Genomic DNA, 14323 nt, shown 5'->3' with positions numbered 1-14323 from the left:
CCTCCAGCCTCCACACCCCCGTCAGACACTGTGTCACCTCAGGCAGCGTATATTATGGCGCGTCCCGGGTGTGTGGGTGAGGTCTGAATCGATGGGCGGCGGCGCGGTCGGTATCCAGCTCAGAGCTCCTTGGTCTCGCGCAGACGGCGGGTGGCCGCGCGCACGGTGATGGCGGCGGGCGTGTGGGGCGCGTAGGCACCGCCGGCCCATACGACCGGGCAGCCGCCGCACCTCCAGATGCCCACCACCGGGCGCTTCAGAGCCTCCTGAAACGGGACAGACAGACAAACGTCAGATCACCGCCCTGGAAACTCGGGACGGGGCAGGGTTGACTCTGCACCGGACAGGGCGCACAGACGTGGTCGGAGCACCTCTCTCAGACAGGACAGACGTCAGACGGACACGTTTATAGACCACAGAGACCCGACAGCACAGACGGACATTGTTCAATCCGTCAATAAACTCCCTTGACAGCGCAGGGCAAGGTTGCATTACCTCGCAGACTATAATGCAATTGTAGCTCAGGTGGGTAACTAGTCACGTACTGAATGAATGCAGTGTGGTAATTATCAGTGGCGCTTGCTGTAAAGTAAAGCACCTAAACCTCATGACTGAAGCCTTCCCAGTCCTATCTGATATCATTACCATACTGCACCTATAAGGAAAGACATATTCTACTCTCCACTGCAACAAACAATTATAAGCATCACTCCTTGATGACCAATTGTGATTTCAGGGCACCCAGGCTTCAGAGGTCACCAACACCCAGCATCACTTTGTCCTTACATTTGTTGCACATTGGGAACATGCAATATTCAGCAGTGACAAGAGTACTGGACACAACATCTGGTTGTTCAAGATCAGTAGTTGTCCATGGCATGAAAAAGACATTCTATTGCCAGAATTTCAGACTTGTCACCCTAGCAGTTACTAGCTGGTATGTCTTATCAAACCTGTTACCAAGATTAGTAGTCTGGCCACTAGAATTCAATGCTCTACCAAATAGAGAAATGGGTCTAACTAAATTATCTGATAAAGGTTACTAAAATAGCAGTGCAAGATAGATATGCCAATGGCATCATATAGACCACTAAAAGAGGCCAGTTAAAAAAGAGGTGACAGCTGCAGCTGTTCTTTGCTAATGGCTTGTTCAAGCACCACCAGAAGAAAGCTCTAGTTAGTTCCAGAACTATCCAGTCAGTGTTCAATCACCACTAGGAAGTGCCAGCAGGCTCCAGACAAATAATTATCAGAAACCACCAGCAACCTCAGCTCCAGTCAGTTGTGGGACTGGGGTCCATATCTGACTTGAGGCTAGTCTGGTCTACAATTATGGTGTACACAGTACATTTGATGTTTACAAATGTAAGCAAAGGATTTTAGGCAATACATTTAATACCTAAGAGCCAGTTCCAGCACCCAATTGAATTCTTGAATGGAGGCTCTTCTAGAAAGTTTTACTGGAGGCACAGGAACACAACCTGGATATTTCTGGTGATTGATATAAATATATAAAAAGAATGACAATCCACTTTAGATAAACAAAATATGTTTTAAATTTTAATAAGATCAAAAATATGTGATTTCTTTACAACTAAATTGTAATATTAGCTGTGAAGTCCATAGTTTACATTTGTAATTGTAACATGTGCACCATAATTGTAGAATACCAACAGAAAAAATAGCCGACTGGTTTACCAACAACAGAAACAGAAAAGAAACAATGACAAAAACAACAACAGCTTTACCAACAGAAAAATAGCCACCTGCTGGAATTAATAGCTGCCTGTTTTACCAACAACAGAAGCAGAAAAGAAACAACAACAAAAACAACAACAGTTTTACCAACAGAAAAATAGCCACCTGCTGGAATTATTAGCCTTAAAGGGACCCTACCACCTTCAAAAAAGTTAATGAATTGGCATGAAAGTGATGTCCCTTGGTTGAGAAAGAGCGAAAACGAATATCTATCAAATTTCACCAAAAAATATTCACTGGTTTTCGAGATATTAGGCTTTTACTTTTGTTTACTTTTTGGGATCTCCCCTGTTACTAGCGACTTTATTTGGAAGCAATAATTTGGCAGCCTTAAAGTGCGGCAGACGTTGCGCGCAAAGCAGCGTATACCACCACGTGTTAACGATGGTTTTAGTCTAAGATTTAAAAATCGTTAGATCTCCGCTGACGTCACAAATTCTAAGGGGGCATTCCAATGCATTAGCCCCTTAGAATCCGAAAACTGCAAGTTTGAAATTCCATATCTTCGAATTAAAGCATTTTTCAATGTTGCGAGTGCCCAAACCGGTATTTGCAGGCCATGGCCACCAATTTGGCTATCTCAACTCAAAACTAATGTTAAGGTGGGAGTGTCCCTTTAAGGCCACTTCACATACACAGAGCATAACGCGATGGGCACGTCAGGGAATAGGGTTTTACTGTTTACGCTCTGTATGTGAAGCCTACAGCTACCTATATAGGCTATGTAGGTTGTAGATTGGCAGGTTGAAGGCTGGTAGGTTAGTTGGTAGGGTAAGGTCAGTTTTAATTATTTTCTTGATAAACTTGGACGTCGTCCTCACCTTTCCCAACTAGTCTTAGGTCTATCGGTATATGTCAAGTTTAGGTCCTAACTACAATTGTGACGCTGTTGATACAAATATGAAACAGAAATTTTTTTAGGTTTTAGGTTAGGTTAGGTTGTAGGTTTGTAGGTTTTAGGTTGTAGGTAGGTAGGTTTGTAGGTTAGGTTAGGTTAGGGTAGGTTTGTAGGTTGTAGGTTGGTAGGTTATAGGTAAGTAGGTAAGGTTAGGTCAGGTTTGATTATGTTTTTTTCTTTTATTTGCGAGACATATGAGTATCATTTTTGGATTCAGGATGTCAAATAATGTAAAAATATGAAAAATTCATCAATGAAATCTTCTTAGGACTTAAACTTGACATTTACCGGTCTATCTATAGGTAATTCATTCAACTTACCTTGCCACAGAAGCTGCAAATGTATTTTGCATGCTGTGAAATTTCAATCTTCTTGACCTTCTTCCTGAGGGAGGCACCGTAACGGGTGCCGTACTTCCCTGTGATTCCGACCTTCTTAGTCCTCTTGGCCTGAAACACGCAGCCATGCGTCACAAACGCCGCATCCCTGAATATCAATCGAAATCTCCCTACAGCAATAACACATCCGACAATGTTTCAACGTGGCGAGTGACACAAGCTCCAGTGATAAAATTAACAGGTTTGTGTCCCCCACCAGATGAGAATCACAGAAATCACGCCCATTACTCACCATTGCTACTGTGGCTGAGGGTGGTAAGCGGAAAAGGACGAAATAGGGACGATGTAATCAAAACAATTTTTTGCGGAGCACAGCCTGTGTTCCTCTTCTATAGAACGTCTCAAAATAGAAATTTTTGCTCCACTTCCTATAGAATAGTATTTTGAACAAGTATTCGAAATCAAACAAATTCTATTACAATAGTTCTGAGAAATAAAAATAATTTCTTACAGCACTATTTGAGGCTAGCTCATTCTGGCGCAATTGTTTGTAAATATGACGCGAACAGGGCAACGAAATGATAATTTGCAAGATCGTATTCATAACATAGCACCTAATATTGTTTTGGATCATGGATGTTTATTATCTTTTCCTCTAATTTCACCATGAACTTCACACATTTACGGCAAAGATGAGCACAAAAGAATTATGATTTGAAATGATAGGGACACTTTTTGTCATACTTTGTCGCCCTGTGAAACGAATGTGGCCGTGAAGTGAACACATCGAGTGCTGTTGGAGTTTGTGGTCTTGGTTGGTTGATGTTTCCCCAGATTTTCACGCAGATTATGAGCAATAGCTGTCCAAATATTTGTACTGAGACATATTCAGGATAATGTACCACAGCAAAAAGCCTTTATGAAAGCGACGACTCATTTATTTCCGGGTCTAAAAATGTAACATAAAGGCACCACTCAGCATCAATAAATTATCCCTTACATAAGGAACGCTCCAGGACAATACCACTGTTCCGGCCAAAGCATAGCACCACCAAAGTCGCGATCCAAACAGTTGCTAAGACGAAGGAGTTGTGTGCCAATAAATACAGACTATTCGCATTTCACAACTGTACCTTTCGATGAACTTTTGTTTAATTATCGCATTTGCGGCGACCCCAGCGGCCAGCATAACCCCATTTGAGATGAGCACAATAGTTCCTACCACTGCAAACATGTAGGATTGCAATGACAATATACCGGTATCACAGGAATGACCCTGACTCCCTGCCTCAGACCCTCAAGCTGGCCAAAGTGGCCATCCAGTCCCCAGCTTACCCGACCAATACAATGCTTAGCCTGAGCATACGCTGGGCGTAGTATGACAACAAAAATGACTGACTGAAATATTTCGTAACAAATCTGAACAAGCATGATTCGTCGCTTCTTAAAGCCGAGTATCGCCGACACTTCAATCTCTCGTATTCACGCCTCTCTCGCAAGCCATGTCCTCGGGTCACCGCAGATCACGTGGCCTGCGGCTGCCGTCTGCGCCTTCTCCGTCGTCGTCCTGTCGGCGCTGTCATCTCGGCCTCTGCCGCCGCGCGCAGCTCGTCGATGGGCTGCGGACAGGCGAAGTGCGCGCGCCGCCTCCAGCCCCTCTGTCGCAGTTCCACAGTGTCGAGCAGTAGACAGCGCAGACGGGTGTCCAGTCCGGGGGAGGTCGCCAGCCGACAGAGTCGAGAGAACAGGGCGTCCAGCGGCGTCGGCTCCGTCTCCCCGTCCGTCGTCTCTGCCGCCGCGGAGATGGCCACGGCCGCCACGGCGTCTGCCGCTGCCTCCGTCTCCAGCTTGGCACCGCCTGTGGCCAGCAGGGCGCACAGACTGTCCACGTTGGCTGGGTCGGGTGATGCGTGGTCCCGGGGCTCCAGACGCGCTACCCAGCGCCACATGCGCTCCGTGGAGGTCACCTCAGCGGTGTGTAGCTCTCCGAGGAAAGCAGCGCAGTGACGGCGCACAGACGACTCCACCAGCTCTTCACCCAGCGCTGCGGCCTCACAGCGCTCCGTCAGCAGCTCGAGGAAGCTCTGATCGTCATCAGGCGTGCGCAGATCCGCCAGCGCGCCGCACAGTGCCGCGTTCTGCGGTCCATACAGACCACTGACCGACACATGGGCCAGTACGTCCCTCACCAGCCGCGGCACGGTGTCGGGCCGAGCGGCGCGCGGCACCACCGCAGCGTGCAGAGCCGTCACCAGCGCCGCACAGTTGGTCGGAGTGGCGCGGTTCAGACAGGCGCGCAGCAGCGGCGACCAGTGGCGCTCAGCCAGCGGCGCGCGCGGCAGCCACGAGCCCGGTCCGAGCGGCGGCGGTGAGTCGCCAGCGGGCCGCGGCGAGATGCACATGGCGCCACCTGCGGGCTGAGTGCGCACCTACGGGCGGTAGGGGGACTGAGTGACGCATCTATGGGCGGCAGGGGGACTGAGTCAGCTGAGTGACACACCATGGGCGGCAGGGGGACTGGGTGACGTACCATGGGCGGCAGAGTAAGAGGAGTGGGTGACGCACTATGGTCGGCAGTGAAGGGGAGTGGGTGACGCACTATGGGCGGCAGAGTAAGAGGAGTGGGTGACGCACTAGGGTCGGCAGAGAAGGGGAGTGGGTGACGCACTATGGGCGGCAGACTGCAGAGTAAGAGGAGTGGGTGACGCACTACGGGCGGCAGAGTAAGCGGAGTGGGTGACGCACTACAGTGGCGGATCCAGGCGGGGGGCGGGCAAAATGGACATTTGCCCCCCCCCCCCCAAACGCCATAATTTTAACATTACGCCTATGGACGAGGCATGGAAAGAATCGATAAATTGTTATGGTTTGCCCCCCCCCCCAAAAAAAATCTGAGCTGGATCCGCCTCTGACGCACTATGGGCGGTAAGGGGACTGAGTGACGCATCTATGGGCAGCAGGGGAAGTGGGTGACGCACTATGGGCGGCAGCTGTAGTCACGAGATTGCGAGCTACAGGAAGACCAAGTGTAACGGTGGAGGTCAAAGGTCTAAAGTCGGTCACTTTGGATTAGGCGTGTAATTGCAACGAATTTCGGATAAGACGCGCGCCTAATATCTTACATCGAGAATGGGTGCGATAAATGCGCGCAACTGCATGTAAGTGTTTCTTATACATTATACATATACATAATTGAATGTTTTGTTACTGGTCTACCGTCTAAACGGTTTTATGTTTCTTCTTGTGTCCCTGTTTCAGTCAGTCTTTCTCTCATTTAATCGGTTTAGCATACGCCCCCCCCCCCAAAAAAAAAATGGCAGCCGAGTCGACATGTCTCCATTCACATAGCGAAATAAAGATTTTATTATGTATTTGACATCACAAAGGGAACATACCAAACGTAAATAAAGCGATGGCGTTTAGTACGACCGTAGACACAAATTCGACATCAGTGCGGAATATCGGCGCATCACTTCTGAGCTGGAGCTCCCCTGTGGCTGGCCGCTCGCTCCCGTTCGGGGTAGGTACCGACTCAAAGATTGGCCGTCCTCCATCGGTCATTCTTCTGTCGGTCTGAGTTAGGAGCGACCGACCCCGGCCACCCGACCTCTGCGATCACCACCAAAGTCACATCACCAGGAGCACGCGCGGCCCGGTCTCCGCCGACACGAGACCGTTTCTCCCGCATCAGCACAGGCCTCATCCACAGCCGTGTCCCTCAGCGCCGCGCCGAGCGACAGCAGAGCCACCTAGCGGTCCGGCCGCCAACCACAGCTTCTGTCAATGTCCGCCGCGCAGTGCCAGCACCAAGTGCAGCACTGACCCGCCCTGCACCTTGTAATCCGCCGCCGTTTTCTCGTCGTTCATCTGTTTTCCGGAGAAGATGAGCCGCTGCTGCGGAGGCGGGATGCCCTCCTTTTCCTCCACGCGCTCTTTGATGCGCTCCACCTTGTCCGTGGGCTCGATGTCAATCTCGATCTCCTTCCCAGTCAGCGTCTTGACCTTGATCAGCATGGCGGCGACCTGGCGGCCAGATGGGGTCAGGTCAGCTGGGCGGACCACTGTTCACACAGTCAGCTGGTGGACTGCTGTATATTAAGTCAGCTAGGTAGACCGCTGTTCACGTGGCCAGCTCCGGCGAGTCGCTAGTAGCAGTTTGTAGCAGACCGATTCTGGTGGGTCCTGGTCAATTCTGAGGTCTTGGTGTGCAGGGCCGAATGGCGCTCACAAGATGATCATAGGTATGACTTCCATGGCGCAGACCGCCATGCCAAGTGGTGGTTCCGCAGACGAAATGGCAGAACTCGCCACAGTGAGAAACAAATTAGTAATTCATGAACACATGCTGGCAAAACTTTAAGTAGCGAAATGGCAGAACTCGCCACAGTGAGAAAAAATTAGTAATTCATGAACATATGCTGGCAAAATTTATGTAACATGTTTGGCAAACAGAAGCTGGTCATGAGAGGAACTATTAATAACCATTCATCAGGTTGCAGTCTATTGCTCATTATAATAAATGCGCATACAATATTCATGATCTCATGCTAGGAAGAAGTGTTAAATTATGCCAAGCACAAAAATTGTACTGGCTTGGCTTCTGTCTAAGACTTTTGATGAAATGACATTACAACAACTGCCAAAAAACACTATTTTCTATTAAATATAATGTTATATCTACCAAACAAGCAAAAAATATCTAAATAGTTTGGCCTATCCCTGGCTCAATGCTCATATCACCCATAAATGCCATTTTTTCCTTAAAAAGTGGATCAAGTGCTGCTCATGAGCATGACATGTTTGATATTATTCAAGGCATTGTTTGCAAGCAAAAGTAATGCATCATCTCAATTTTTTCATTGAATTTTCATGCCAAGCCAAACTTTCATTGCAAGTGTTCCTTTGGATGAATTTGCAGTTCTACTCAGCATTGTGAGATTTAGTGTGATTCACTTAGCTTATAAATGCAAATTAAACTTAGTTTATAGATGCAAATTTGCTTAGCAAGTAACCAAGTACCAACTGGAAAGCTAAACACAATTGCTACAACGTTTTCTTTGCATGACATCATCATTAAAACTATAGCAGTACTATTGCTAGGGGAATTTTTATACCTACTGCCCCCTACAGCATAAAATGTGTTATATACCATTGTTATGTTCTTTTCAGTAGCAGCATAAAACAAACCTAGATGTCCCATATTCACTCTTTATTTGATTGTTGCCACAGAATGAAGTGATGTTATCTATTTAACAGGTCAGTGTCAGGCGTCAGCACCTTTTTAATGCATCCAAGTTGCAGATTGAGATGTTAATTTCTAAACTTCCAGACAGTCATGTGCCCTATGAGTGGCAAATACATTTTTTCCTATAATCTACATATTATTCTAAATAGAAAGATAACCTAATTAATTTTTTACAGCTGCTCATGCTATCTCAGTTTCGTAGGTACTTAACCCTCCAAGTTTGGTGTAAATAAAAAAACTAAATTGCAGAGCTAAATTCTAGACTACCCTTAAGAATTCAAGTTCAAGTGCACAGATTATCATACTACGCCTAACCAAGCCGATCGATGCAGAATTGCAGAGGTTTAAACTTTGAATGAACACACAAATTACAACATAAATGGTTACAGTATAATATAATGTGGTAAACTTATCAAAAATAAAACATGACATACTACGAATGAATATAAAAACTTTTAACAACTGAAAACACCATGCAGTTCAAGTTCAAAACAATGAAAACACAGAATGCATTTATCAGCAACAACCAACAATAAAACCAACAAAAAGACGGACGGATTTGAAACATATGCATTTTATCTACTTTAAAGTCATGACAGGCATAAATCAAAATTCCCATCAACTTCACTTACCTGTAAATGTAAGGATAATCTATTTTTTTCCGAAAAATGACAAATCTCAAACCTTCGTATCGACTGTATACATATATGACGCATATGACGAAATTCAAGGTGTGTGCTCTAAAACGCAGACATTTTGAGTAAAATGCAGGATTCAGCCAAAAAGTTATTGAACGATTCTTTTTTTTCGATTCGATTAAAAAATAAAATATCAAAAATATCAGGGATATTATTGTATTGTTTTTTTATAAATTTAGCTCGAATGTTTGAATGGACGGATTGACAGAGCCGAAGCCCACGCTAAGCAGAGCTTGTCGCGTAGACTCCGACCCCTACCGTCCGATCGCGCAATTCTGGGTAACGGGAGAATTTAGATGCCAAAGTTTAACGTGCCCTTCAAAGCCGGACACGGCCTGTCCCACTCAACTGACCTCAACTGGCTGCGGCTGCTCCCACCAAGTGACCAACCGCAGACCATCCCCGTCAGGAGTCTCAAAATATCGAGCGCCGGAGCGTCTCGGACCCGGGCTCTCACTACCGGGAGACCGATGCTCTACCAACTGAGCTACGGTGGAGACAGGTGAAGACATGCAATTAATTTATCATCAATTATCATTACATGATGGTGCATTATAGCATTAGGTATTGTTGATAATGAACTATGTTCACATCAATTTTTTAAGTTCATGAATTGTTAATTTGTTTGCTTCAAATTTCAATCAGGTAAATCAGAGGGCTGTTCACGGGCCCCGTAGTTTGCTACGGACTGTGGCAAACTACGAAGTCTGTCGCTAAGTTTGACTCTTGTATTGTCCCGAAAACCCAAAGTTCACGATCAAGTGAGAGAGAATAGGTCCCTACCTCATACCTGCATTCTCCGCAAAATAAGTTTTATTCATAGATAGAAAAGTATGTATAAATAACCTTATGCTCATTCTTTGCACTTTTTTGTTGAAATTGAATAATTAAACAAAATCATTGATATATTTCGGCTTGCGCCATCTTCAGAATGTACAGAAACAATTGTCGACACAAACAAACAAAATTCGATTCCATCAATCAATAAATCGTGCAGCGCTTCAATCAGCTCCTTGATGAGAGAATAATTTCATATATACATGGCTCTCGAAATAACGATGCGCCGTCCATGATACCTACGATACATGTACAATATACAACACACAAGATCAATATACAATACAAAATAACAACATAGAATCTGCATGAATCATCACATTGTTTGGCGCAGCCTAAATCAACGGCACAATCAGACAGTAGTTGTCACAATCAATTTGTGGATATGTACAATATAGTTATGTGGGGGTGTACGATGGACGCTGCAGAAGTGGCCAGGATGAAGTTTGGGTGTTCAAACATGGTTTTTGGTTCCTTATTTCCACTGATTCGGATATTTTTAAATCAGCGACGTCTTTACACACTCTTTCAATGGAGATTTTGAATGACGATGATGTGATTGTACATGATGGGTGTCTTTGGGTAACGTGATCCCCAAGAGGGGTGTTTTTTGCCTTGTTCTTAGCGTCACGAAAGTGTTCATTGAATCTGTCACGGATGCGCCTTTTTGTTTCGCCAATGTAAATAGTACTTTCATTGTCACAAAGATTACATGTAATTTTGTAGACGGCATTTTTGATGTGACAGCGGCCTGGGAGCCCTGCTTCGCATGTGGCACAGCGTTTGGCACCAGCAGGGCACGGGGGGCTTTCCAGCGCTGACCTTACGATGTGTTTGGCCACCGTTTTCCCACTGGTCCACGCGATACGTGCCTGTACGCCACATGAGCGCACTACCCCGTTGACTCGTCGTGCAAGGGTCTCGTCTATGTAGGGGAGAGATATGTAAGTCGTGTCGGTGTCTCGTTGCTTAGTGTTTCGTCTTTTTGATCTTTGTCTGTGATACATGATTTTGTGTTTAGTGCTTTGAATGAGTCTGTTCGGGTAGGTATCCATTGTGTCTGAACAGTGATTCCATGAGTCCCATGCCCCGTTCTTGTGCTTGTCTATCAGAACCTAGTCGTTTGGCGCGTAGAAGCTGAGAGTGTAGTACAGAGCGTTTGCATTGCATCGGGTGTGCTGACGTGTAGTGAATGATGATGGGGGCTGTCATAGGTTTGATGTAGAGCTCAGTGCTGTAAGAGCCGTCTTCTTTCACTCTGATCATGGTGTCAAGGTATGGTATGCATCTGTTTGGAGTTTGGTCGGTCCTCTCTATCGTGAACTTTAGGGCTGGGTGAAAGTCGTTGAGGAATCGGAAGTATTCGTCTAGTTTGTCCGGTCCGTGTGTCCAAATACCGAGAATGTCGTCGATATATCTCATGTACGTCATAGGCTGATACTTTGAATTTGGAGAGGTGAGTATCATCGATTCTACTGCGTCCATGAACATAATGGCTAGCGGTGGGGCGATCCTGGATCCCATCGCCACTCCCTCTGTCTGTTTGAAGTATTTTTGACCAAATCGAATGTAGTTGTTGCTGAGACAATGTCTAAGGAGGGAGTCGATGTCCTTTACAGTGAGTCCACAAGTGTCAATATCGTCCAAGTGTCTGTTCATAAGATTCAAGGTAGCTGTGATTGCCTCGTGGGTGGGAATATTTCCGTAGAGGTTGGTCACGTCAACTGAAAACACTATACAATCTTTTGGCAGTCCTTGGGGAAACTGGGTCCGTAGTCTGTCTAGATAGTCGTCTGTGTTTGTCAAATGGGCCGGCACAAAGGTCAGTAGCTGCGTAATTATCCTTTCCAGAAGCCATGCTAACTTGTCCAGGGGGTCTCCGCATGCTGAGACGATAGGTCTGAGTGGTGCGTCTGGCTTATGTGTTTTTGGGAGACCATAGAGCTCAGCTGTACGACTTCCGGAGGGCATTACGCTTTTGATGACTTTGTCGGGTACCTTGTTTGCTAACGTATCTTTGATAAGTCTTTTTGTTTGAGCTTCCAATTTAGTAGTAGGATTTTTAGGCACGCTTTCATATTCTTTGGTTATTTTTTCTGCTTTTTGTAAGTATTCGTTTTTTGATAGCAGTACCAGGCTCTTACACTTGTCTGAACGTTTTACTATGATATCTGGATCCTCGCCCAGCTGTTTTAACATTTTACTGTCATGAGGCCCATGGTTGGGCTCTGATGTAGTTTTGTGATTTTTGTAGATGGTCATGACTTTTTGCTTGAGAACTTTGAATGACTTCTCTGTGCTGCTGTCAGCGAAAGGTGCCGCCCGAGTGTCAGTGTCGCTAAACTTTGGTGTCAATTTCAGTTTGTGTTTTGCTCCCTGGGTCAGGTCTGGGTCAAGGTCGATGTCTGGTTCAGGGGTATTTGAATCACCTTCATCTTGCTGATCCGTATTTGATGCTACAGTACCGTTATCTGACTCAGAACTGTTGGCACTAGGATGCAGGTTTGACTTTCTTTTTTCAATATGCTTTTTCCAACGCAAGGCAAAAACACCCCTCTCAAGGCCGATCTCTACTTCTTTGATCACGTTCCTGTTCACTGATCGTGTGAGAGCGAAATTAGGGCCCTTGCTAAGCAAATCTACCAGCTGGTCGGGAAGCATCTTATCGGTCATGTTAACAAACTTATCGCGATTACTGAATGGATCAGGGGCTGTGCTGGAGGGATAAGACTTTCTGCGGGTGGGTCCTGTTTGGTCACGGGTGCTATTCACACAGTCGATATCATTGAAATCGCTTTCTCCAAGACAGTCATGCCAGATTTCCCCGTCAGCATCCGGGGCTACACGCGCCATTCTGAAGATGGCGCAAGCCGAAATATATCAATGATTTTGTTTAATTATTCAATTTCAACAAAAAAGTGCAAAGAATGAGCATAAGGTTATTTATACATACTTTTCTACTTATGATGATGCTCAAAGATGCCATTGCTCGCCTACAACAAGTTTTATTCAGCTTGATTTCTGGCTTTGACCTTTCCTTATTCCGTTCATTCGTAGCATCGTGAAACGAATGGTTATCAAATGAGGGAACAAGCTGATCAGCAAGATTTACTTGGCTACCTAGGAGCAAATGGCTAGGGAAGAGCAACCCAAATAAGATTCCGAATGTACCTACCATACAATGTAGGTATACCAGCAGTATATAGTTAATTTAGACACTGTTGAGGCATTTCACCTCAGCCCCTAAGAGTTTGCCAATCTCCAATGTCCCGATCATAGGCGGCGGAACGGGGAGCCGGGAGGGCACCGGGGCACCGTGCCCCCTTGATTTGGGAGTTTTAACATTAGCCCTATGAGCGTTGCATGGAAAGAATGGGACCAAAAGTCGGCAGTGCTCCCCCCTTAACCCGTGACCGCCTGGGGGGGGTCGGATCCGACCCCCCCCCTCCGTTTTTCTTGAATAACTCATGAACCGCTTGAGCTATCAACTTGAAACTTTGCATACCTTCTCCCCCATCAATTTGACGTCTCCTGTGCAATTTTTAAGAAAAAAATTTCAAAAATTTTTGAGATATATCGATTTTAGTGATGTAACTACATGGCGTTTTCAGTCAAAAAATGGTAAATGTTTAAAAAATCGCAAAAAATCGAGGTTTTAAGCAAATTGCAAATTAAGGACATGAAAAGACGCAGCTTAACGAGGTCTTTAAAATGGCTATCTCGGATTTTCCATAAAATGCGTTTTTCACCCCTAAAAATTCAAAAAACTATATTTTTTGGAAAACAGCTAATAAAATCCAAAATTTTGAGAATTTCCAAAAAACCGGAATATATGTTATAGAGCTCTATTAGAACATTAGATGTCCCAAATTTCAACTTTTTATCTTGTTTTTTGACCCCCAAATTGTAAAAATAGCTCCAACATGCATAGGGCATGGTGACGTCATAAGCATTTTCGCGAATTAGAGGCACTTCTGAACATCGCATGTGAAAACAAATGGCACCACTAGATTCCTGGGACAAAGCTCGTCTAGAAAAGTGCATTTTTATGTCAAAAATAAAAAGTTGAAAAACTGACTTTTTTTCTTAGCCCTCGTTTAGTTATGTATGGTATAAACGATTTTTTTATGCTTTCAATGCACACTTATCACCAGCACAGTGACTTGGGGTCACATATAACCATTACCATCGGATTTGGCGTGAAAAATAAGCCATAAAACATGTGTCGCACGCCCATGTAGCAGAAAGTGAAAACCGTGACCTTTCGTGACCTGACCTGACCTTGACCCGTACTTAGTATGACCCCTATACGCACATGGTACCTTCACTAGGTCTTTGAGGTCATTTGTGGTGAGTTTCGAGCAGCAGCTATCGATTCCGCTGTCCGTAAGCCTAATCATGCAAAACCCCTGAATTTGACCTTTGACCTGACCTTGACCCAAAAGTTGACCTCAATCTTAAAATCTTAAGAGTGCTTTGGGAAGGTCTCGTAGAGACCTTTCGAACGCCGCCTCGCGGGGCTCGATACGACCATTGGTTCTCGAGATAA

At 45.4% G+C, this 14323-nt stretch overlaps 2 protein-coding genes across 3 annotated transcripts; both read right to left on the bottom strand.

Moving 5' to 3' along the window:
* Nucleotides 1–33: 33 nt before the first annotated feature.
* On the bottom strand, nucleotides 34–3461 carry LOC122380671 (60S ribosomal protein L37a-like). Its single transcript, XM_043364041.1, has 3 exons — nucleotides 3287–3461; nucleotides 2977–3105; nucleotides 34–266 (listed from the first exon to the last, which is right to left on the bottom strand). Exons 1-3 carry the CDS (start codon nucleotides 3287–3289, stop codon nucleotides 120–122), a joined length of 279 nt encoding a protein of 92 aa, XP_043219976.1. The 5' UTR covers nucleotides 3290–3461; the 3' UTR covers nucleotides 34–119.
* A 449-nt stretch (nucleotides 3462–3910) lies between these two features.
* On the bottom strand, nucleotides 3911–9880 carry LOC122380659 (eukaryotic translation initiation factor 4G-like). 2 transcript variants are annotated; one of them, XM_043364030.1, is made up of 2 exons: nucleotides 9728–9880; nucleotides 3911–5423 (listed from the first exon to the last, which is right to left on the bottom strand). In XM_043364030.1, exons 1-2 carry the CDS (start codon nucleotides 9731–9733, stop codon nucleotides 4518–4520), a joined length of 912 nt encoding a protein of 303 aa, XP_043219965.1. In that variant the 5' UTR covers nucleotides 9734–9880; the 3' UTR covers nucleotides 3911–4517. The 2 variants fall into 2 exon arrangements, with proteins under 2 accessions (XP_043219965.1, XP_043219957.1); XM_043364022.1 differs by lacking the exon at nucleotides 9728–9880 and adding an exon at nucleotides 8872–9207.
* Nucleotides 9881–14323: the final 4443 nt, after the last annotated feature.

Source organism: Amphibalanus amphitrite, unplaced genomic scaffold (genome assembly GCF_019059575.1).
Source record: "Amphibalanus amphitrite isolate SeventyFive unplaced genomic scaffold, NRLGWU_Aamphi_draft 000009F_arrow, whole genome shotgun sequence".
Taxonomy (NCBI): Eukaryota; Metazoa; Arthropoda; class Thecostraca; order Balanomorpha; family Balanidae; genus Amphibalanus; species Amphibalanus amphitrite.
The sequence above is the reverse complement of the archived record's forward strand: the minus strand, read 5'-3'. Positions and strand labels throughout refer to the sequence as shown.